Source organism: Drosophila simulans, chromosome X (genome assembly GCF_016746395.2).
Source record: "Drosophila simulans strain w501 chromosome X, Prin_Dsim_3.1, whole genome shotgun sequence".
NCBI classification, from domain to species: domain Eukaryota; kingdom Metazoa; phylum Arthropoda; class Insecta; order Diptera; family Drosophilidae; genus Drosophila; species Drosophila simulans.
The window spans coordinates 9,973,827-10,000,000 of NC_052525.2; the positions used below are offsets into that span (position 1 = coordinate 9,973,827).

Consider the following 26,174-nt stretch of genomic DNA (forward strand, 5'->3'; position numbering starts at 1 on the left):
ATACACTGTTCTGAGAAATTCGCATGTCTTCGTTCCTCAAAAACATTATTAGCTAAAAGATATAAATTATAAAAAAATATCTATTCAAATCAGTCAAATTTGTCACAATTTTTTAAGATAATAAGATTAATCTTCTGAATCAACTTTTGGCAAAAGTTTCCCAGTAGAGTATTGTCTAGTCAGCGAAATTCCATTAGTTGGAATCTTGGCATCTGTTTGTTTTTGGACAAGCTCAAACGATGTTCAGCGTTATTTTATGGCTGCGGACAAAATGTCCCTGGTCGAAATCTCCCAGCCAATCTGAGATAATGCACTCAATTACCGTCCATTCAAGTGGTCGTGTAAGAATGGCCATGCGGGAAAATGGAAAAAACCAAAGAGGGAAGGAAAAATCAAAGGAAATAGCTGAAATAATAAATTAAGCCCAGGCCAGGACTCACATATTGGCAGCTCATCAGTGTCGATTTTTTTGTTGCGAGATTTCACCGCTTTTTATCGGCAATTTAGGCTTCATTTATTTTTTTGGTATTCCCTTATGTGGCCAAAAAACAAATGCTACCATTTGGGGACATCGAAGTGTTATAAAATTGCCACAGGATAGGCGTTTTTTTATGAAAGAATTAAGATTCTAATGATACAAGTCCAAAAATTGATCATTCGCCATGTTGGCCCAAGAAGAATTACGTCACATTAAATCGGGTATTTATTTCATAATTATTTCATAATTCAATTGAAAATTTCTCAGTGCAGCATATACATAGGCCTATATTGGTTTGATTTTTGTATTCAAGAGTCCGTGAAAATCGTACTCGCACTCGCGCCAATCGAAATGAGCAATCAAAATCTACCATCGAGTCGTTCAGTTCACAGTTTTCAATTCCGTATAGCATTTAAATGGTCGTCATCGGAGTCGCCGTTTTCCTTTGTGCGACTGCTGGGCGACTTTCAATTGGCTGTGGGGCCAAAGGACTTTCGTCCGCCTAAGGACTTGTTGCTGGCACCCAGCTCCTTCAATCGCTCCACACCAACAATGCCACCTCCACAGCGACGATGGAAATTGGGGAACAGATGTCCAAGTTACCCAAGAACCCAAGGTAACTTTTGACATTTGCTGCCTGCCTTTGGTTGACTACAAAAAAATAAAGCAGAAAGCAAGTACAAAGCAATCTCGGCATTCAGAATCGCACACACACACACACACAAAGAAACGTACATATTTAATAAGGCGCAAAGTGCACGATGAAAATAAAATAAATGAGCTGGAGGACCAGGCGGTCCTTTTGCCCACAAGAAATCTCAGTTTGGTATCAACATTTAGACTCTCTTGCTGGGGCTCAAAAAGTACAAAACGGGCGTGAGGTGCACGGAAAAGGCCATCAAATCAAATCGAATTATGCGATTGCATAAAAGATGGCAGAAACTTGTCACAAATGGACAATGACTCTGGCTAGGGGCTCAGAGCGAGTAGAAAGGACGCAAGGACTCTCCCTTTGCCGCCCAAAACGGCAACAAATGGAACAAAGCGAAGCACAACCAATTGAGAATATTATTTACTGCTTTTAACCAATGCGCTGAGCCATTTGAGAATTGAAATTTGACATAAACAGGAAATTTGGCAGGTCCTTTAAATTATGCAGACCAAATGTTGGCTAGTTTTCCGGTTCAGAATATGTGATTCTTTAAATGCTGCTGCATTCCCCTGAGTTCGGCGAATGACAAACCGAAAAATATGTTATTCTTAATAAATATAAATATTTTAAACATCTCACAAATGCTGGCTACAATTCCACATATCTCTGTTCACTTCGTTGGAATCAACCCAAATTTCTTATTAATTTTCAAACTGAATTAAAATATCAGGCGAGTATTAAAATACAAAATCGAATTTCTCAGATTTCTTTTTATGTGCATCCCATGTCAGCAGCAATCAATCAAATGTTCGCCTTTTCACATAACAGCCGATTATCCCAAATGGTAATATGCATCAGTTAACTCTTTGATTGGCTTCGTTATGAATGCCTTGACCTTTTTTCTGGCTTTTTCCTAAGGTTTCTGTTAGCTTAATGGCCGTTTCTCTATTCCGAAAAAAAGGACTTCAACAAAATACTAAATTATTTTAGTATTTGTCAGTTGGAAAAATGTAGGCCTCAAATGCTAACAGATATAATTCACTTGATAAATATATGTATATGTGCACATAACCTTGTCATCAGTTCAGCTCTAAAATAGAGAGAAGAGTGTATGCCATGTGTAAGTGTCATAACTTGTATCTGTCGACGACTGTAGTGTTCTATTCTATTCATTATTGAACAATGTGCTGTGAAAATAATGGGGCTACAATAAAAATAAACAATAACAATTGACGACAGGCGGCAGGCAGCAGGATAGAACATATTGCATTTCGTTCTAAAGCCCTGAAGTACTTCTAGGATTGAGTTGTGCTCGCCATATGCATATTGCAGTAGCCTCGAGTTCCATTTTCTTGTATTTAGATGCATTCAAGTCTGTCGACCGAGTGAGAGTGAGGATTGCTCCAGCTACGGCCCCATGTCGTATGCGTAATATCCGGCCCGTAATTAAATGGCGATTCAATGCTCCAGAGGGCAAACTGATTCTTTCCTTTTCGTTCCTCCTTGTATGACATCGGCAGTCAATTTGCAGCCACTCAGCCATAAGGCCGGAACCAGCTTACTCCGTCGTCCGGCCACTCGTACACATTTGTATCGGTTGGACAATAAAATATTTGCATAAAATATACATTAGCAAAAATAAAACAAAATAATAATATTGCCAAAAATCGGATATTTACAAACGGTGTTTTCTTCATAACTTGGCTAAAAACGTTATCACCGCTAAAATGAAAATTTTTTTGTGCTGCTAATAAACATAGCTAACTATCCCAATCAATTTTTTTATGATTCCCAAAAAAAAAAAAATTTTGCCAAATTTTTCCATTTTCGATAAGGGGTACCATCATCAAAATTTGCGAAAAATGGCAAAAATTTTTAATTTCAAATTTTGAATACAATTGGATAGGGAATTTTGTTACGAATTCAACGAGGTATGACATTCCACTTTTGGGAAACTACTTTTCTTGCTATCGATGAAATAGTGATTATTTTTTACCCAAAAAAACCAAATAATAATATAGCCAAAATTCGGATATTTACAAACGGGGTTTTCTCCATAACTTGGCTAAAAACGTTATCACCGCTATCATGAAGACTGTTTTGTGCTGCTAATAAGCATAGCTAACTATCCCTATCACTACTTTTATTATTTCAAAATATAAAAATTTTACCAAATTTTTGCATTTTTGATAAGGGGTAACATCATCAAAATTTGCGAAAATTGGCAAAAAAAATTAATTACCAATTTTGAATACAGGTTGATAGGGAATTTTGCTACGAATTCAAAGAGGTATGACATTCCCTTTTTGGGCACTTATTTTTATTGCTATTGAGAAAATACTGATTATTTTTTACCCAAAAAAACAAAATAATAATATAGCTAAAATTCGGATATTTACAACTGGGGTTTTCTCCATAACTTGGCTAAAAAGGATATCACCGCTAAAATGACGACTGTTTTTTGCTGCTAATAAGCATAGCTAACTATCCCTATCACTATTTTTATGATTCATACAAATAAAAAATTTGTCAAATTTTCGCATTTTCGATAAGGGGTAACATCATCAAAATTTGCGAAAAATGGCAAAAATTTTTAATTTTAAATTTTGAATACAGGTCGATAGGGAATTTTGCTACGAATTCAACGAGGTATGCCATTCCACTTTTGGGCAACTACTTTTTTTGCTATCGAAGAAATAGTGATTATTTCTTACCCAAAGATAAATGTAAAAAATCTGATATTTTAAAACGGAGCCATAGTCCATAACTTTCCCAAAACAGGTGGCACAGCTAAAATGATGACTGTTTTGTATGGCTAATAAACAGGGCCAATTATCCATTTGATTTCCTGTTGGTTTTTAAATACATATATGTATATATTTTTTTAATTTAAACTAATAAAATATAAAAAGAGGCTGCAATACAAACTCAATAATCTTTTGCTGCATTAAGTCGTTTTTCATCTTCGCGTTCTTATAGTACGTGATCGGGGAACGTTGATGGTTAATCTGGAGTAGATACGCAAAAAAAAGGATACAAAAAAAGAAATGGGAAGGGGAGGGTTGGGCACGGATTAGGCATAGCACGGCACAATGTAAAACTACAGCACACTTTTGTGCGCTCCATTTCCCGTTAAATACAGTCTGCCTTTTACGGTAGGCGTCGTCGTGTTTGTAGGCGTGGCATGGTGGCGGGCTGGCAGGCGTGAACACATGGAGGCTCTATGAATGCCAAAGGAACCAGAAGAAAGGTGTGTGCGGCTCACATAGAAAGGCCTTCGGGGCACAATAAAAAGTCAAGCTGAATAACAGGGGGGGTGGAGGTGGTGGGTGGAATAAAGCCCATAAAATGTATAAACACAATTTTCACTTTAACTGCGTCTTTTGCCAGCCTTTCAGATCCTTTTCCTCCTTCCCCCTTGAGCAATCTGTGCGGGAAGGGTGCTGAGTGTCCTTCGCTTGACAATTTCATTCGGCTAAGCGCAATTTGCATATGTGCGTGAGTGGGTGTGCTTAAGGAATCAACTGCCTGTCTTGGAGTCCTGGAGTCCTGGAGCCCTTGGACCCATGGGATCCTTTCGATTTGTCGCCACCCCCACTTTCTGTCCACCTGTCTTTCTGTCTGTCATTCCCTTCATTTCGGGGAAACACCAGGTGCGTGGGTAATCTTTCCATTACCCCACAGCGATTAGCACGCGATGTCGGGTAAGGAAGAAATTCCAAGGTTTTGCATATGATAATATTAAAATAATAGAGCTTTAAGGAGTTCAGCATGCTGGGTTAAAATGTCAAGTAAATCGCAGCCAAATCAATCAATTCCTTAGAATTCTAGGCATAAGAACATCTTCAACTTTTTTTCTAAGGTTTTTAACCATATTTTTTCGTTACACAACCATGTTTATGTTAAGCTTAAACCAATGGAAATAGGCACCATTTTGAAGGCCTCGTTAAAACCTATGTTTGAGCTGCCTTTTGTTATTTCCACCTTTTCTCTCGCTTGGGAAAACGGGAGTCTCTAATTGAATCACATTCAATGGGCATGCAGTAATTTGAAAATTATCTTTGGTAATTGCTATATTTCATTAGAATAGTGCTTGAGGTGGAAATCGGTGTGTGTGTGTGTGTGTGGATGAGTGTTACAGCAACGGACCAAGCCAAAGACAATGGAAAGTCCAGGAAGCTCCCGTCTCGAATAACCCAGTAAGCTGCAAATCAATCCCCATCGTTATTCATTTGGCATCGAGACTCATTGCCATTGGAAGGGTGGAGCTAAGCAACTCACAATCAGCTTAACTAGAAGTGCCTGGCCCAAGGGAGCGTTTGATTAACTGTCATAACTTGCAGCAAGTCCTTGCAGACACCAATCACAATTGACACTTAACATCACTGACTGAACAACGGGCTGGCTGCTTATGTGATTAAATATATGTATGTTTTGCATTTAATTAATAACGCTCCTTTCTCTCCCTCGAAAACTTTGAAGCCAACATCAAATTTGACTTAATAAATTTAAGATGTTCCCAGTTTCAGGCACACCCGCCCAGTAATGGATATCAAAACCTCCTGGCTTTTTCCTGATCCCAAACCCCTCTCGTTTGCATAGACGAAGTGCCAATGCAGATTATGTACCGCAGTGAGTGTGTGGTTGTGTGTGTGTGTGTGTGTATCCTAGGAATAAAGTCGACTACGATGAATATAGTTTTCGCTGCTCGTTGCCAAGCAGGGGCATGCAACTTAAATCAGTGGCGCCGACAGTTAAGTTCCTAACAGGGACACTAATCCTTTAAACAAAAGCCAATTACTGACCTAATCGACGACCCGCCGACTAATGCGACTATTGTTTTCTAAATTACACCATTTGTACTAAGTACTTTAGTAATTGCCGCTTTGAATCACTATTGTTTAAGGTTTCTACAAAACGTTTTAAGACCAATCAAATTAATTCGTTTTCCATTTACCTAGGCACACCCCTGGCTTTTCACCAGCCACCTTAGATATTTCCCACAAAAGCCTGCATTCCAGGTGAGACCTAAAAGCAACAGTTTGTCAGCCTTCACCTCGACTGCACCACGTTGCGTATGCGTTATGGCATTCAAATGATTGCCTGCATAACCAGAGAAATGGTTGAGGAATGGCCGAGGCATCTGGGAGAATGGGTAACTCCTGGGTAACTCCATTGCAACTTACCCGTACTTTACGGACCGTCTTGCGGCTATCGTTGCGTATATTGACGGTCACCTGAACGTCCTCGCCGTGTGTATACCAGCCCTTGTCCAAGCTGGCCCTCAATCCCACCCGGCCGTCGTGCAGCAGGAAGGGCTTGTCCACGGATCCTTGAGGACCGCCACAGGGACCCACACTGACGCCACCGATGCCGCCGGTGACCCCGGCTCCAGTGTGCGGCGGCAGCATGCTGTCGCAGTGCTGAAAGTCGGGAAAGGTTGTTCGAATAGGCACACTATCGCATGCAATTTAAACTCACCTCCTGGAAGGACTTGCTGTAGCTGTGGAAAGGATCATTGGGACACTTTTCGATCTCGCTCTTGCTGCGTCCGAAGCGACCGCTGAATCGAAAGGATTTCGGCGAGAGACGCAGCTTGGGGAAGGAGTCACCGCGCTCGGACTTCGTCTTGTGCTTGGATCCGCTAGTGGGCTGCGATTGCGATTGCTGATGGGTGTGGGTGGTGTGCTGCTCGCCGCCCTCGCCGCACGACGGGGGCGTGGCACTGGCCGGCGGCGATTGGGCGTTATTTTGACGCCCTGCGAAGGCGGCATACTGCTCCGGCGCCAAGTGCTGATGAAAGACATCCGTGCGATAGATGACCCGTACGCCCATCTTGACCGAAGCCCGGCGATGGAATTTCTCATCCGTTTTGTCCGCTGAACCGTCAGTTGGAAAATAGACAGAGAACGAAAGAGGTGGACGGGAAATTGATTAATTGATTTAGGTATGAGAATTCAGAAGTTCGTTTGCCGCTGCCGTTGCCGCCGCCGACGCTTGCGAAAGCTTTTCAATTGTTGCTAGGACTTTCTAGGCGAAATATCCTTATAATTTTGCTGGTGTTTTAAAATTTTTGTTTTTGCAGTCCTGGTCCGTCGATCGTCCGAATGGCAAGTGATCATGAGATTCGTTATTATATTTTCGATTACCTCAGGCAGGCAGCCGGCCACTTGAACGGATAGCAAACACACTCAACATGAAACAAATGAAGGTGGAGCACACAGAAATGGCGGGAAAGATACACATGAAAGTGGTAAATGGGTAGATGGATAGATGCAAGTCGAAGGAAGGACACGATACGGGGTTCTAACGGGTGGGCTATATCGAACAGCAAAAGAGATGGAGCACAACAACGGAAGGGAACGGGTGGAGGCTAGCGAAGTGTTGGGAGCTCATCTTTTATGTAACCTCCATATAATCTCATAAAACTGATAATGGGAGACTATATTTTAGAAATCAGGCTAAAATAATATATTTAAATGAATAATTTTCCCAACACTAAAACGTGGGTGTACAAAAAAGAGATAAAGAAAGAGAAAGTGAAAGATAGAGCAAGCCACAACACCAAGAATTTGGAATGAAACGTAAGAGAAAACAAACAGAAACGGAAACGGAAATGGAAAGGAGCACGATCACGAGCAGCAACAGGACAAAGACGACACCGATAGCATGGCCGATCCGATCGGATTCGATTCGACTTGAACCGATCCAATCCAATCCAATCCAATTCAATCCAATCCGATGCGATCCGATCCGGAATCGATGTCCACATTCCACACAACCATTTCACAATCAGATCAATCAGATATTGCCTCATATACCTTGGTCGGGGGCCGTGCACATACAGGCACAGCAGCCGCGGCAGCAGAGCCGGGAGACCCACCTGGCCAGCGGATTGGGGCGCTTGATCTTGGCTTCTGCTCACGTTGGCTCGTCGTCGCTCAGAAGCTCTATGGGATTGGATACGGGGGCGATACGAACGATACGGGATGAGGGGCGTGCGATCATGATAATGGGGCTTTAAGTTATAGTAGGTGTATTGTGCATATGTTGTCCATATCAGATCTCTTAATTATCTTATCAAAATGTTATAGTATTTTTATCATTGTTCTTATTCTTTTACTTATCGGTTTATATTGAATGCTTTAAACATTTCACGTTTAAATATTAAATATACTTAATTTACAAAGAATTGTGGATTTAAGGTTGCCCCCTTTGTTTTCTTGTAATCGTTTTCGTTTTAAGCTGCCACGTAAATTAAAATAATTATATCAATATCAATAATAATTGATTGAAATATGCCCTACAAATTATCAAATTACAAATAACGCATTCAATTTCCGTTTGCCCCTTCTAACTTCGAAGCTCCTAGTTAAACAAGGTAAATAACGAAATTAATGAATTTGTAATTTGGAATTGAAATCGGCTGGCAATGAGTCCAGATTAATTACTGCAACTCCTTGATTCAACCGGTTGTCATGGAGTGCTGCTTTTCTTTTTCTCGATCAAACAATAAAACAATATGTTCGGATACGCTTACTCATCCTCATCCTGACCATTAATTTCCCATTTTCCATTGTAAGTTGTGCAGCGAACCACATTGCCCCAAACCTGCTGGCCATGTGGCGGAATAGGGATTCTGGTCCAGCAACCGGCTGATATCGTGTAATTATGGAGCCACAGAGGCATCAGCAGCAGCGGCAGCTGGAGCAGGACCTGTCCATGTCCCGGCCACCCCAAGGCCCCCGTTTCTGCCCAGGATGTCCTGCGTCCTGTGTCCTGCGTGGGTTGCCCGGGGCAACCGCAGTTGGGCTTTGCATGCCATATTCAACAATTGTACGAGTGCTGGAGACAGAGGCGTTGGCTGGCACTCAGAAGTGGGAAGTGGCAGTGAGGATGGGTGCTGGGAAGTTGGACAGAGTTTCGTCTTGGCTGGCGGCACTGGCCAAAACGCACAGTTTCATCTGACAGGATATTACATGGCACACAGTGCGTATATTCCGACCAAAAAAAATATATGGAATCACGGACATATTCGGATTTACCCTCGGGCGCCACTGAGCGACTAAAATAATATCAACAGAATCTCAAACTGGATCCAAATCTGTATCTGTATCTGATCCTGAATCCGAGCCGACGGCTTTTGATATTGATTTTATTACACACTTGCACAGGGGACTTATTATGTTGCTGACAAGTTTTTAAGCCTATTTGCACTCGCAGCATTTGATAAAAATATATACCCCATTTTGTTTTTAAAACTAACGAGTTTAATTGGATTTTTTTGTTTCGTAATATAAGCGGCAAGGGTGTGTCAAATTGGATTTATAAAAATAGCTTTCCTTCGCGCGTTTATATTAACTGGGGCTGTCCCTTTTCGAGACGCCCCCCGTCAAATAAAAAAAAAAAAACAAAACAAAATTGAAAAACAAAAAGTGAAAATAAAAAATCAATCACAAATCCCCCTTGCACTGACGTCAGCGATGAATTCGATTCGATTGGATTCGATTCGATTTGAGGGAAGGCAGATTGTTGGAGGCGGGGCCATTGGTGTTTAAATGGATATTTATACACATATAATTGAGCGCTGGAAATCGACTTGATTGTTACAGTCCAAGTCACCCACTGGATTCAGTTGGCGACGATGTCTGGATCTTTGATGGCGCTTCAATGGGTTTGATTGGGCGGGTGTGAGGTGTGCGTTGTGAGTTGTGTCAGGTGGTTTCTGTGGGAGATGCCAGCAATGCGGGTGAGTGCTTCAGGTGAAAGCCAGATGTCCGTCAATTGACCCAGTCCCAAGACACTCCACTCCACGCCAGACCACTTTGGTAGTCAGCGCGTGTGTACTTAAACATGACCAGGACTTCAAGGCTGGGTTGGGCCATTTCAGTAATAACTTGTAAACAATTTGATATTTTTCGACTTAATATTTAGTAGCTAGCTAGACGAGCAGTTTCTTGTTTTCCTCCCCTAGAAGTGTTGAGATTCAATTCAGATGTATTTGTATATGTATTCTATATTCAAAGGATTCATTTCATAGCTTCCCCTCTATATAATGCTTGCGTCCCAGGCGATCCCAAGACTTACCGATGAAGCAGCGGACATCGTAGCTGGTGCCAATGGGTGCTCCGTAGTAGCGCTTGGCGGGCACCAACTGGACACTGGGTGGGGCGTAGGAGGATAGCGAGAGGGTGAAGGGATGGGCTCCATCGCCAAGGCGCTTCATCAGGGCCTCCTGAAATGAGAAGAGGCAAATGAATGGGGGCATGGCGCAGCTTAGGATTTCGATTTCAGCCGAAACTCGATACCAGGATTGGCATAATTGATTCTCTTACTTATTCGCCGGGCCAGAATATAATGTTTTTATTTATTTATCATTTGGCTTTATTTTTGCTTCTCCTTTTTGTGTACTTTTTCATTTGCATTTGATTATGCACATCTGTAACTATGTAGGCACTTTAGAGTGGACCTTATTTTTGGCCGGCATGTATTTAACTGAGAGCTAAAGGCAGTTTCCTCTGCCAAGGTATTCACGTGATAATCTATTGATTTTCCCCAAGGCTTGTACAATTTGTTAAGCCCTTAAATGCGGTAATTAAGAAGTTCGCTTCGTTTTAACATGTATACGTATCGCATAAAGTGCTCATGGCTCACTCAAATGAATATTTATAAAAGTTTAATCATTTGCGCGTGTTCTCTCAGGTTGCTCGGGACAACGAAAGCGTGTCCTTCAGGCACTCGTTGTCCTGGATTCTCTTAGCCCAACCCAACCACAAATATTATAAAGTGGTTTATCTTCTGCAATGCAAGTGAGTGTTTAAGAAAGTGAGTTGGGCATATTTTTAAATAACTAGTCTAATACTTCTGTCTCATTACAGTCAATCTTTTCGAATATTAATTAAACTCATCACTGTCCAAATATATTAAATATTGGCATTTTTCAAACTTCAAACAATTTTTTTCAGTGCAATATTCTTTCTATATACTTCCCTGCTTTTTTGTCTCATCTGTTTGCTGAGGCCTATTTTCGGGCAGCTTTTCTTTATCTTTACCGGCTCATGTCGTTCGGCAAGTTATTAAAATCAAATTTATTTAATTATGCGTGTGCCTGTACATATATATATATATATGTGTGTGTGTATGGGTCCTTGTTTGTGTTTGTGTTTGTGTCTGAGGACCCTCCACTTTATGAAGATGTGGAGCGAGTGGAACCCCATTGGCTAACCAAATTCGTTTTTAAGGCGTGGGCCAACGAAAATGGGATGTCAGGAACAAATAAATTATTCCATGTCAAATTTAATAAAAATGCGAAAAGTTGAATTCGAAAGTTTTCGGTCAGCCGTCCAAAGAGTGCTCGAAGAACCCATAGAAATCTCGCGCAAGGACCTGAAACAATGCACAAAGCATTCGGCGAGGCAATGGCAAACATTTGTTTGGCTTTTAGTTAAATGAAATTGATTTTCAATTGGTTTAAGTGCACCAAACTGCCCGAAGGCACTACACTTCCGAGGAACAACGGCACCCATCATTTTGTGTCCATTATACACATGCGAGTATACCTACGGTGTACGACGTACACATATCCAAGGGCGCACGTGAGATGTCAGCATCCGGATACGGGATTCCGGACGGATTCCGGACGGTTCCGGACGGTTCCGGACGGATTGCCAGACGAACGGACGGACGAACGGACTCAACGTGCTGCTCATAAAAATCCGTGGGGCAGGGCAAACAAGTGGCTAAGGGACTTGGAATGCTGATCTGAAGTGGGGTTTCAAGGGGAAAGCAAATCATTGAAACAGTTCGTCATCCAGACAGTTAAACATTACCACTCACGAAATTCAAAAGGGGTTTCAATAAAGCAGAGCTATAAGTCAAGTCTGGGACAATAAAATAGACATAAGAAATCAAGGTGAATATCTGGTTACAAAGGGTACCATTTGTAGCTATATTCAATATATCTTTATAAAATATAATGTACCTTACATAGAATTTTAAATTTTGTTCGGATTTTATGTTCACTGAATGTGCATTAGCTTAACGTCTAACAAAAGTAATGTGTGGCCCCATCGGTTAAATAATCAAGGCTAAAGTTGTGGCTGTGAACTGCTGCTGTTGGCCAGGGAGAATCCTGCCAAAGTCCTGCTGAAATTTCATATGCCCCCCAATCGGGTGACGCCGAGAAGCCGAGGTGCCAAATGATGGCGTTGCAAGTCCCAGCAAATTGTCCAATTATTTATGGTCTTGTGCACTGAGCCGTTTTCCCCTGGCGCATTGATGGAGCTGATTCTCCGGTTTGGGTAGTGCGATTTTGGGGAGTGGGGCTAGTGAGAAAGACGAGGATGGAGCGGTGGGAACGGATTGCGGATGGGGAGAATCGAGAGCTCTCCTCCGCAACGTCATCAATTGTTAATGCCAAAGTTGGACAGCTCACCCTTCAACTGTCGGTCAAGGGCCCGTCATATTCGCGCACAGAAGTGTTAGCGCAAGAAGGACGAAGGACTTCGAACCTGAAATCCGCGGAACCCCTCATGCATAATTCCATAGGATTACCTGCAGTGGACTGAGGGACTCGGGCGTGGGCTCCTCGAGTCGTGGCCAAATCTGGTGCAGCGACATGATGGCCTCGTTGCAGAATCGCAGACCCATCACCTCCTCATCCTCGCGGCCATACCTAAAGTAGGAATGGAAAAATCGGCAAAATTTGAGCAAGCCAGAACCATTAACGGGTTGACCATTACGAGGAATGAAGAGAGGGCGTAAACTCACCGGAACGTCAGCGTCAGCTGGGCGTATACGCGATATCCCTGGATGGCCTTCGGATCCACGTAGACGATGCCCCTCAAAACGGACGGATTATTTCCGGTGAGTGTTATCTCGCGAGTGGGTAAATATAAAGTCAGCACACAATTTGGCGAGGTCTTCTTGTAAACACGCTGCGTTCCAAACTCATCACGATGAGTGGATCTGGGTGAAAAGGGAAAATATTCAGATTTCAACAAAGAAACCAACTTCTCACATAATAAGATGATGCAAAATACGTAATATGCATACCTTAGTAAACGCTATATTTTGTGGCTTAATTACGTAGGTTAATATTTATACTAGCTATCAAAATAACCAAAATGGCCAACAAGCAAATATTTATTCTTGGCAACTTTAGCCTGGCCAATCAACTCAACTCCAACTGGCTTGCTTTAAAATGGCTTTATTTGGAGTGCACAAATACCAATGACTTCCGTTTGGTCGAACGTGTGCAATTCAGGCCTCATTAATCATTGATGCACTAAGGGGCCAATTGTGTGGCATGACTGCCACCCCGGCCACCCCAAATCGAAATCCCAGACCCTTGCGATAACCGCAACATGCTGCCTGCCCCTTCACACGTCGGTCAGTAATAGGTTCAGAAATTTAATTTCCTTTCCGCAGAAGCCTTGTGGCTGAAATTAGAATGCAGTCAATTTGGCAAATTATCGCTAACCCCTACAAATCGAGAAGTCGAAATGAGGAGGAGGAGGTGAGTCCAGTTCTGGTCCTCTTCTTCGATTTCGCCCACACATTTTCGAAGGGCAAAGAACGTGGAGTTCTTGGGCCTGGTCGGCACAACCCGGGACGACAATCAACTTGTCACTGGGCCGCAAGTCAGGCCAACCGACCTGGCTGAAAGTGCGGTTTGGCAACATTTTCCTGCCACCCACAAGGGCGACCTTTTGGGCCACCAACGAAGACACTGCGAGAAAATATGCAACTTAACAAGTTATGAGGTCAATGCCATGTTAAATATGTTTTTTTTTATTAATAGAGTGCTAAATACTACCATAAGTTCTTCTTTAAATATTTTTGTATAATTTTGTGCTCTGTTTTTTGTATTTTTTTCTCAGTGCTCTTTCACCTGGCTGCTTGTGACAGGTGGGCAATTAGCAGGTGCTGCATCTGCAATCAGCGCACCACTATTCGCAGTCGTATTACCGCTCCCGTTCCCATTTCGACTACTATTTCCCCAGCCGTGTTGCATTTGAGGTCCGGATCCTTAGTTCTTGGCTTAGCAACCAAATGCCAGACCAGAAATATGCAATTAAAATTCGTGCCGTGCGAAATAAAGACACACTGCTCACAATGCGAATGCAGATGAGGTTCAGCACCACCGGCAACAAGGACCTTCCCAAAGAAGGGTCCTTCAGTCCTTCGGTCCTTCAGCGGGTAGCTGTCATATGCCAAATGGCCCACAGCTCTTCAAGCCGAGTGTTTTAATTTGTTTCATTTTCATCATTTGCCCTCAAAGCGCAGAGAATTTATGTTCAACCAAATGCCCAAGGGACAGGTGGTCGTGTATTTCCGGAAAAATACTTTCGGATACAAACATATCCGAGGAAAACAAATGGTGGGTTCAATAATTAATTCAATGTATAATTAATGCTTATTATTGTTTGCCATTATGTATTGGCACGTTTGCTGGATATAATAATTTTGTAATTTTTATGAAGTAGAGCAAAAACATTTTGCCTTCAGGATGAAAGCTGATATGATTACATATTTTTGGAACATGAAGGAGTGTAGTTATGCAACAATGGCACAAGTGCTGGCTATATGAGCTGACTTAAAAGAACGCACTTTACCCAGATTATAGTTAAAATTTAATGAGCAAACGACTTCACTAACGTTTTCCGCCGGGACAAAGAGGTGAGAAAACAAAGGGGCGAAAGTGGCAAAAGTTTCATTTTACAGCGTATGGCTTGCGGCTTTTTGCAGATTTGCGTGCGGGGTTCGAAAACCAAATAATTCACATTTCGCAGCGAAATCTGTGAAATTCAGTGGGATACGGCGGAGGGGGTGGCCTGATTAAAACTGCAATCCGAGATGCCGATGCAACAGCAGCACCACAAATTCTATTTTTGCATAATGCTCTTCGTTTGCCGAATAACAAACCATTGATATTGCCATAATAATAGAGCCGAAATACATTCTGAATGCAAGCACAAGTCTTAATTAAACTGAAATTTATATAGATATATAGAGCCTGAGAACTTTTTGAATAAGAGTAAGTACACAGGCAAGCAGGAAAAGTTCTTCAACTCGGTATCAAGTTTCAGCCTTTCAATATCCATAAATTCCATTCTTGGAAAGGGATTTCGTATCGAATTACAGCAAATGGTTGACAGCCAAGAAATAACATACTTGCAATAAATATTATACGAATTAAGGCTTTTCCAAGAGGATTTCGAAACATATTAAGTTGCATATGTTGCACAAAAATGTACGAAGCTCACAGCACAGCTCGTTTGAATGCATTTTTATTAAATAACAAGATGAGAACACACTTATTCAATTTGTGATTTTATCAAGGCTTATGCTGTTTCTTATATTCCCAATTTTTGTGTGGTAAATATAAATAGTCTATCCAATCAATATCTAAATCCAAACTCAGGGTTTCTCTTTCTTTTGATTAGCTTTGCATTTCAACGAAATTGAATTTACGAAAGAAAACCAGATTTTGCGAAAGAGAATAAATGCATGTTTATGCTATGAAAAATGAATTCCTACATATTATTTGCTTAATTGAGAATGCGATCTACTGTATATTTATCTTTCAGTTGACTGCAGTCATTTGCTGATTTCCGTTTGGCATAATTAAAAAATCAGTAAGCCGTCTTTGAGTATCGATTAATTTTTCATTTTCATTTTATATGTCCGCTTACCGATTACGGCAAATGACCATAGAAACTTGGTTACGCAGCTGCCGAAGGACCCACTATGTGTATTTCTTTCAGAAACTAATACCCAACTTCATTCCCGTTGGCACTCGATTACTTTCAGGTGATTTACTAGATGAAGATGGAGCGAAATGACAGCAATCTCGATTTAATGACACCAACTTGAAAACGCAATCGCCGAACGATGAAAGAGGCGCTTTTTCTGATTAAACGTGAACTACCAGACACCAGTTAATCCAAAGCTATGACAGCGGCTGATCGATGGGACTCGCGATTGGATAGTGGAAAATAGCTATCGGTGGATATAGCTCTCGGCACCGCCACCTGCGGCCATTGTGATGCAATTAACGGCCCAAGGCCAATGCCAACCAATGCCAATGTCAGTGCATCAAGGATAATGCAGGCAGTCGGCTGCGGGGATGCAGGATGCAGGATGAGGGATGCAGAAAATAAAATCGTATTCGCAATGGGTAAGAAGGCAAATCGAATGAGCGCAATGTCAACAAGCGGCAAGGTCAGGTAATTTGCACTCAATGCAGGTGGTGTCCATTGTCAGGAGCCAGGTAGTCAGGGTATGGGGAGATCAAGGATCGGAATCCACATCCTTCCCTGCGATTAATTGCATTGCCATGTATGGTCAATAGTGACCAAGTGTCCGGTCATCTACGTAAATGGAAAACGAATGCGGCGGCATCTCCATCGCTGCGCTAATTCAATTCATACACTTGGCAGTTGCGTGGGCATGCTGAGTTCCTAAATCAAATACATTATTCAGCCGCTATTCATCAGCTGCCGCTGGTTAGTAATTAATTAATTTGCCGCATGTCGTCGTGATTGATGGAGCGGTAAGCCGCAGAGGAAGTGTCAAATGCCAAACGGGGACATTTCAATCCGTTCAATCCGAGTAAACACCCAAACATGCACCTCATTGTGTGCAATAACAATTAGGTGAGCTGAGTTAATCATGAACTGATAAACGGAAGTGCAGAGCTAACGGGGTTTCGTTGTCAATTTGATGAATAAATTATAAATAGCATTAAAGGTGCAAGTGTTTAATACTTATTAATATTATTACATTTAAATGAAATGATGTTGTACGTTTAGCATGAAAATATCTAGGTTCTTAGTAGTGAAACAGTAATAAACTTAAGCTTGCTTAATTGCTTGCCACCTGGACTAAATAGCTTAATTACCTAATTTTCAGGGAAATCGAAATTTAATTTGGCTTGGTGTAACACACCTAGTTGGGCGTTAAAGTGGGCGGTCAACCGCTGCCACTTAATCCACTTATCTGCAATGCGAATTCTAATCCCGATCCCCCATTGCCACAAAGTTGTTTCGCGTGCCTAAGTATCGAGAATTGAGTATGAGTATGAGTACGAGTATAAGTACAAGTACGGGTAGGAGACCCAAATGGGTATTTCGGTTGCCCCAAATCTTCATTTATACTCTGATTTCTGGACAGCCGTATTGTTTTATTGATATTAAGTGCGGTATTGTCGTCGTGATTTGAGAAGGGTCTTATTCACTTTCGCATGCAAAGATTGTGCACATAATTCAATCGGGGCCTGGCATCTTTAAGTGGACGCACCCTCAAGGTTTTTCTCGTGGAATGGCATTTTAAATATTTACTCATTAAACATGCCTAGCACAGCATTCTGGATCAGATTTTACTACTTAAGGTAACATCGCCTCTGATTTCTGCACGGCGATAAAGGACATAAGCGAAATTTGTCATTTAACATCTTATATTTAATCGAGGAGAGTTTTTTTTTAATTAATAGAGATCCCTTTGTTATATTAGTATGAGACAATAAAAAAATGATGAAGACAGTGAAATGGAAAACTGCTAAATATATTCTGTCATAAAAACATGGTCATTAAATTTTCGCTATGAACATTTTGAGGACCTTTAAACAAACAATTACGCTATTTAAATTTCGAACTCCTGTTGTTTTTTGTCAGTGCATGGCCATCCACTTGGCAGCTGAATATTTAGCTCGCCGTTTTTATTGTTTTTTCCTTTATTATGCTGCTCCTTGCTGCTTAGCAGGACATTAAGTATGCGCCCGAGTGGCCCAAGCAGCATCTGTGCAGCAGGCGCTCGCGTTTGCAAGTGTGTGTGTGTGTGTGTGTGTGAGTGTTGGTTGGGGTGTGTGCGTGTGTTAGTTGGTATGTTGTTTACTGAAGGACCAACTACCTGTGCGGATCATGGAACTCCTCGCCGGTCTCCACGTCCAGGAACAGCTCCTCGCTGAGAAAGCTCACGGAGCGGCGAAGATTGTCGCCAGCAGAAGTCACCTCCAGCTGCGAACTGCTGGGATTCAGGCTGCTCAGCGACGAGGACATTGATGCTTGATTTTGATTTTGATACTGATTCGGACTCGGATTCAGGCTCTGATTCTGGTACTGGTACTGGTTCTGGTTCTGGTTGTGGCCTTGTGGCGCCCCCGGTGTGCCCAGCTTGGCCGAGCTTGAACTGAGCCCTCCCAGGGGCAGGCGGTCCATTAGCTGTGTGAAGCGATTCTGGCGCTTGTGGTTGGTGTTTATGTGGATGCTACTGCTGTTTGGACTTCGTTGGGCAATAAAATATCATCAGTGTATCATAATCATCATTGGAATCATCATCATCGTCAGTAGGAGGAGGAGCAGGAACAGGAGCAGAGAGCAAAAGTCGGACACGTCGGAGGTGAAGAAATGACAGAAAGTTGGTTATACACGTGTGCATTACATATGTACGCTGCCAAAATGGATATATATGGGTTTTGGGGAATATATATATATCTATTTATATATGTACATATCTCAACTGTGTACCTGGACATCTGATGAGCGTATTTCATTTCGTTTCATTTGATTTCGGTGTGAGCGCAGTTCGAGTTTTTATTGCCTTAAACGGCTGGGGTGTATATATATTTAGTGTTTTTTAGTATTATATATCTGTTTGTTTTCTTTGTTTGCACGACTGTTTATTTGTTTGTTTGTTTACTTTGGCCCCTTGTATGTTGCTGTCTATTGATGCAGTCTGGTTCTTTTTTTTTTGTTTTGTTCGCGTTCATGATTTGGTCCCGGTTTTATGCCATTTCACTTTTTACGACCTTTTATTTTAATGCCTCATAAAGTGGAAAGTTTTTTGCTCTTTTTCTTTTACTCCTGTCGCTCTTTTCGCTTGTTTGGCTTTGTACACAAATGTTAAATGGTGTTTTAATTTCGTTCATTTTTATATATTTGCAGCATATTTGGTAGCATTTCGTTAATCTTGGCAGTTAATAGAAGCCTGGCATGCGGGTATAGGGATCAGGAAGGATCTAAACTTTGAGTTTTTTTCTGGTTTCGATTTAGCAAAATGTCGGAGGACATTCGTTCAATACACAGGACATTGGATAACTTGGCATTTTGTACATTAAATTTACAGTTGACCACAGGCCTTTTAATTTAATCAAAATAAATAAGTACATGTTTACCGGTAAATATGAGCAAATAATATAATTATTTGCTGAAACGTATTTGCAGTTTGTATTGTTATTTTGTTACCGCATTTGATTGACTCTATTGTTCAATATTAACAAATGATATTTATGAGGGGTATTTACACATTGGGCGAATAAGCGTAAAAAGTCCAAATTAAATTGACACGTTTGTTTGGGGTTTTCACATCCGCTCATTTTATAAATTATTTCAAATATGCAACCGCTGTCGAGATTCGTGGAACAACTTGATGGCGCTTTTTGTTTTCATGAATATTTGCACAGTGGCCTCAATAAGCGAGCAGATACTGAAATTTAATTTAATTCCCCCGCTTCCAGGAACTCTTTGTATTATCCACCATTTACCCTCAACCTCAGTGATTTTTTTCGAACGCATAAAATAAAGAACATGAATATTAATGTTTAAGTATTGCAAAATATAACAAAGTGGTACAATAATAAGTGAATTTTGACGGGAAAAATGAGAATAATTGTGAGCTATTAAATTACTTTCTGTTTACGTGGCTTTCAACCTTAAATGTTTATTCCCGCCCTCGACTACGATTTACCGAAATTCGTTCTCAAGGATTCTTATGTCGAGATTTATGTGTATTTCCGGTGTGTCCTTTTGCCTTGACTGTGCGTATGTGTGTGTGTGTTTGTGTCTGTGCGATATTATTTTTATTGTAATTTAATGAGTTCTGAGCCCAGGGCAGCTTCTTGGTCGGAGGAATTGAGAAGTGGATTTGAGCAGGAAGTGTGTATAAGTGTGTGTATGTGTGGTAGTGGCTTTGGGGGATTTTTGTACGAGTATTTTGCGGCAACTGGCAAAACCCATCATCATCAGCAGCTGAGACAGCTTCCAATTGCGCCTTAATCAGTCAGCTGTCTCCTGCCCCGCCCACTTGGTCGACATCCCCTGACTCCTGGCCATTCCCTCCCACTTCATCCTGTTTATTCTGTGGCCTACTGATAAAAATATAGGACTCCTGGCTGGCTTGTTTGTTGACAGCTGCTGGTGACGGAATTCAAGATGACTGAATGTGAGTTTGAACAAACGTAAGTATCCCGAAGCCACAAATTAATCCTTTTATTAAAATCCAGTGTCTCTAAAAGTGAAATCATCCCAATTTCGCACAGTAGAAGTCGTCTTTAATGTTGAAATAAATATTAACTCATATTTTCTTCAGGTTATTACGTTTAGCAAGAATCTATTCAAAGTACTGCATTCATCTATAAGCAAACGTACACCATTCTAGATCTACCATCTATCTTTGAGGATACCTTCTTCCATTTCAATGCCACTAAGAAGAGGAGTTCTCAGCAAACAAAAAGCCCACATACGTTCGTACATATATGGGTATTCCGGTGAAGGCTTGCAACCTTTATGGAAAAATAAGAGAGAGTGGGTTTTCCCAGAGAAAACGTATGGAAATTAAGAAAAAAAAAGTATGAACGAAAGAAAGGTAGTTCTCGTGCATGTAAATCAATAAGCTATCAATTACTTGGCCAGAGTAAATATTGATGTGAACCTAAACGAGTGTGTGGCACATGCCCCTGTGTGCGACACTCTGTTTATTAATAACTCAAAATGCCAGCCGCCTCAGAAAATGGAACAAACTTGTTAGCCAAGCTGAAAGACTTCGGGCCACAAAGCGAATTTCCCGGTAATGGAGTCCGATTGTATACATGTTGCTTGCTCACCCACAGACACCCCCTTACTCACACTCACTCACACACGCATATACGCACTCATTAAATGGCAATTTATGCGTTAGCCTGGCGCCCTCATGTATATTTAACGACAGTTGCCCCGTTTATCGCCAAAACGAGTACGAAACTGCCAACTGCCAATTGCCAACGGCCAACAAATGAGAGCGAAAGTTTTTCAGCACTTGAACTTGGCCAGAATTCTGGCGAGCTCTACACATTATTGATTTACATCAGGTTCTGGCCATTTAACTTAGTTAACAGGTTGTCAGTGGTGCGAAATTTGATGCATTTTAATAACACTTGACCTAAACACTCTCAAAAGATAAGTTCGTAATTACTTTTAGAAGTTTTTGGTATGCTCTTGAAGCGTTGAAACCAGTTTTGTTTACTGTTTAATAGTAAACTTGAAAGGCATACTTAATTAATAGTTAATTGTAGTATTAAAAAGGCTATCCGCTCTGGAACACATTTGTATTGTGGTTAAACAAACTAGTTTCACCGTACTAGCCATCGATTTAATCTGATTCGAGGCATATAATGCGCATATTGATTAGATTGTCCTGCCCGCATAAGTAGGCAATAGTCCCAAGTGAGTCTCATCCCGCCAGCCGGGTGTTTCCGGTTTAATTATGTTTGGCCGCCCAGAGGCCGAAACTCGCCAACCTCCCACTTTTGTCAACTTTTTCGCCTGGCCTTGGAAAAACAAATGGCACCGGGTAGCTGTCTGAACAGCTGACGGGCTGGGCAAAGGATGCGGGAGTAAATTCAAGGGGTGGCTCAAGTCAAATTAGCAAACATTTTGGAAAATATTTACGCACAAAGTCCTTCGTCAATTGGCCAAAACCCGGCGATCAAATGAGCCGCAGCTGTGTACACACGGCTATACGTGTGTGTATGTGTGCAGGATGTCGCATCCTGTCTTCCGGTGTTTGTGTCCCTGTGTGTGTGTTTGTCTGAAAAAGGGCCTTCAGGCTTTTCGGTTAGAAGTTGGAAGTTTACCGCGGTAGAAGTTCCTTGGAAAAGGCAGAATGTGTGCCAACAACTTAGAAACAGCTTTGAAAAACGACAAAGTCGACTGTTTTGTGTGTTGTGGTTTGCAATTAGACTTTCCATCAGCTTGGTTACATTTCATTTCTCGAAGCAAAGAAAAAATGCAGAAGGAGAAACCATCGTTTACCTTGGAGATTTGTCAGGCTTTTCACTAAGCTAATGTTACCAAACTTCTACACAATATTTTGGACCAATGTCATGCTTAAAGCAAAGCTCTCTCGAGGATTTAATATGAATGTAAACTGGTAAAGGCAATACGCACGGGAAGTCAGTTAAATCATCTATCGGAAGGGGAAAAAATGAATTTAAAGCAGTGCAAAAAAAATACGGCAAAAGAAACAGCCATCAATAAATAAAAACAGTTGCCAATTCAATCCTGTCAACAAATGTAAAACCGCATAACAATATAATTGTCGCTTGTAAACTGGTGACTATAAAAAAACCTCTAAAATGTGCCGAACAAATAACGAACTCAATCTGTCACACTTTAACCATGAAAAGGATACCGCAAACAGAGAAAAAGGGGCCGGATATATGTATACATATATATTATATATATATTGATATGCACGATGACATGAAATGATTCGCAAAAATCATTCGATGCTAACCCAATTTGCACTTCAGTTGGGCGCTGACCCGGCGATTGTCACGCATCGAATGCAGCGGCACGTGTCCTGGATAACGCCCCTTCGTGGCCATACCTCCCCCTCCCCCACTGGAAAATCACCACCCCGCCCCGCCACGCCCCCCCGACAGCTTAGCAAACGCTTAGCCAAGAGCAAAGTGTAACAAAATCTGTGGCAGCAACATCAAGTAGCCGCCACCGCGCCCTCGCCCACCGCCTCTCTCTTCGCCATGCTTTCTCCTCTCTTCTTCTTCGTTTCCGCTTCCGCCCGCCAGGTTCGCCATGTTGGCCATGTTGTTTGTGTGTGTGTGTGTGTGTACCAGTGCGTGTCTGAGCACGTTAAGTGTGTGTGCTTTGAAGTTTTTATATCTACATACAAATACAGATGCGTGCCCTCCTTTTTCGGGGTAGTGTGTTTGCTTTGCGTTTTGTTTTGTTTGCGTTAAACCAAAAACGCTAAAAAGCAAAAAAAAAAAAAAAGGGCGAGTGGTAGGCAGCGCTCTCTAATACACTCGCTACGGAGTCTCTGAGTTTTCGAAAAGCCATCAAAAGTCGTGGCTTTTTTTCGTGCGCTCTCTTCTGCAGAATTTTATCCTGCGGCAGAGTCTGCTTGTTTGCTTTAGTCGAGTTTGAGTTAGTACTTTCTACGTTAATAGATTAGTTTGGACTGGGTTATAAATAATAGCGCACACTAAAAGTAATTAGTAATTGTACCTGAACAGAACAAGTGATGCTACCACATCAATTGTTCGGCATGTTTAATGGAACTTCAAATGCTTTATACTCCGCCAACTAACGAGCATTTCATTAAAATTGGTCATCTAGTCAAAGAGAAAAACTCAAAACCTCTGCACGGCTCAAAGGCATTGCTTCCCATGGGCTAAACTTGGACTCCTTGTGAAATGCTAACGTGGTAAACACTTAAACAAAAATATATATAAGAATATATTTAAATATGCCTTATATTTCCTGTCAAAAATTTAAAATTGTTAAAATAATATTTCAGAAAACATATGTTACTTGTTTGACAACCATTTCCAATAATGCGACTTAATTTAGTTTTTTTTTTAAGTGTAAGAAAAAGCAAAAACGAGCTCTGCTTTATACCCCTTGTGTTCCCCACCCTTTCGTATGAGTTCTTTGTGTTGATTTCGTTTCATGTTTGCATTCAGTTTCGTTGGTTACTTTTCCATTTCTTTTGCTACTATTCGGCTTTCGGTTTGCGAAAAGCAACGACCATAAGGGTCAGTCGAAGGGTCCTGCCAAGTAAATTAACTTACGCCTATGGCTTGAATGCGGGCCGAGCTTAACGCCCCGGCGAGAATTTTGCGTTAGTTCGACAGAACATTTTCGAGCAAAGGCAATTGCATTCCGCTCCTGTCGCGCGTCTAATTTGCTATGAATACAAATTGAAAATTGATTTGAGAAATGGCTCAAATAACGACACATAAATGAAAACGATTTGCGAGGTGTGTTCGTGAGCCTGGCCAAACAGGAATTCACCTGCCGTCGTCGTTGCCATTTTTTTTCTCTCACTTTTTTTCACGTTTTTACAGCCCTCAAGCAGCGAGCTATTGATTTTGTTTCTCTGACCCAAATCCAGGACTCACGAACGGAGGTCTGTTCCGCATAGCATGCATAATTCACGCGCCTTAAATTGTGCTTCAAGCATGATTGAAGTGGCAGGTTAGGGGTCCTGGGAACTCGGATAGCAGGCGAGGTCTGTGTTTCGCGCCAAATTAGTTTATCTTTTGATTTAAATTCCAATTAGGTTCATTCTTTGCGGCTTTCGGACATATTTACTTTGCCATTGGGCCATAGGGCGTATGTGGAACGCTTAGTGTGTGCAGGGTTTTATTAGTTTACCCATGTCATCGGCCGACACTGAGGGATTTCCTGATTTTCTAACTAAAATGAATCAGTACTCTGACAAAATCTTTGGAAATGCGGGTTAAAATACAGCATATAATACCTCGTTGAACTCGTAATTAGAATTCCAGTCAATTGGCAATACAATTTTTATATTTAACTTATTTTTCATTTTTGTTAATTTTAATGATTTTTCATTTTTTTTGTTTTTTAAATCCCAATAGATTCGCATTCAAGTTTGGAAATTCTACGATTTTTTATTTTTTCGAAAATTTTGATGATGGTACCCCTTACAAAAAATGCAAAAATTTGGCCAAAAATTAATTTTACAGAATCCGTTTAAAAATGAAAGGGAATTACCTGTTCGCCTGGTAATTTAAACCGAAAAATCAAACAATTTGCATTACAAAATACGCGTTTTTGTGCCGAATTTGTTAGATTTTTGGATTTTTGGTACCAAGTGATCATAATCAGTAACAGGTGTATACTGAAAACCAACTGATCGTTGGTCACCTTCTGGAATTCCTGTTCGCCTGGTAATTTAAACCGAAAAATCAAACAATTTGCATTACAAAATACGCGTTTTTGTGCCGAATTTGTTAGATTTTTGGATTTTTGGTACCAAGTGATCATAATCAGTAACAGGTGTATACTGAAAACCAACTGATCGTTGGTCACCTTCTGGAATTCCTGTTCGCCTGGTAATTTAAACCGAAAAATCAAACAATTTGCATTACAAAATACGCGTTTTTGTGCCGAATTTGTTAGATTTTTGGATTTTTGGTACCAAGTGATCATAATCAGTAACAGGTGTATACTGAAAACCAACTGATCGTTGGTCACCTTCTGGAATTCCTGTTCGCCTGGTAATTTAAACCGAAAAATCAAACAATTTGCATTACAAAATACGCGTTTTTGTGCCGAATTTGTTAGATTTTTGGATTTTTGGTACCAAGTGATCATAATCAGTAACAGGTGTATACTGAAAACCAACTGATCGTTGGTCACCTTCTGGAATTTCTGTTCGCCTGGTAATTTAAACCGAAAAATCAAACAATTTGCATTACAAAATACGCGTTTTTGTGCCGAATTTGTTAGATTTTTGGATTTTTGGTACCAAGTGATCATAATTAGTAACAGGTGTATACTGATTTTTTTCAAATTTTAACGATGTTACCCCTTACAAAAAATGAGAAAATTTGGCAAAAAATTAACTTTACCAAATCAGTTTAAAAGTGAAAGGGGTGGTTAGTATTGGTTACAAGGAGTATAAAATGGTAAAAAATGGTACTGGTAAATAGCCAAAAATAGTTTCCCAGATTTTTTGTGAAAAAAATATTTGGTATTTTGATCAAAACATTGGAAATATTGACCCAAATATGGAATGTCATACCTCGTTGAGTTTGTTTTTTAAATCCCAATCGATTTATAAACGAAAGTATAAATCACATTTGAATAAAATGATTTTGTTTTGTGTTAATTTAAGCTTCACTGCAGGTAAAATAATTCCAGAAGGGCGTTGCGCGATTATTGCATTCCCATGGGGGAAACACCTACGCAAACATGTTGACTATGATTAAGGGCTAATTATGTTAGCACTCGTGTT

General features: G+C 40.9%; 1 protein-coding gene across 6 annotated transcripts in view; it reads right to left on the reverse strand.

Moving 5' to 3' along the window:
• LOC6725595 (ras guanine nucleotide exchange factor P) overlaps window positions 1-26,174 on the reverse strand; it is a 45,132-nt gene that overhangs the window by 3,646 nt on the left and 15,312 nt on the right. For 3 of the 6 annotated variants that reach the window (XM_039296619.1, XM_039296620.1, XM_039296618.1), the window contains exons 3-8: window positions 18,042-18,413; window positions 12,900-13,097; window positions 12,684-12,804; window positions 10,218-10,365; window positions 6,612-7,009; window positions 6,317-6,553 (exon numbers count right to left, since the gene is read on the reverse strand). In XM_039296619.1, coding sequence (XP_039152553.1) covers window positions 6,317-6,553; window positions 6,612-7,009; window positions 10,218-10,365; window positions 12,684-12,804; window positions 12,900-13,097; window positions 18,042-18,413 — 1,474 coding nt within the window. Of the gene's footprint in view, window positions 1-6,316; window positions 6,554-6,611; window positions 7,010-7,951; window positions 8,081-10,217; window positions 10,366-12,683; window positions 12,805-12,899; window positions 13,098-18,037; window positions 18,414-26,174 lie in introns of those variants that run through there. The other 3 variants (XM_039296621.2, XM_039296622.2, XM_039296623.2) reach the window with 3 other exon arrangements.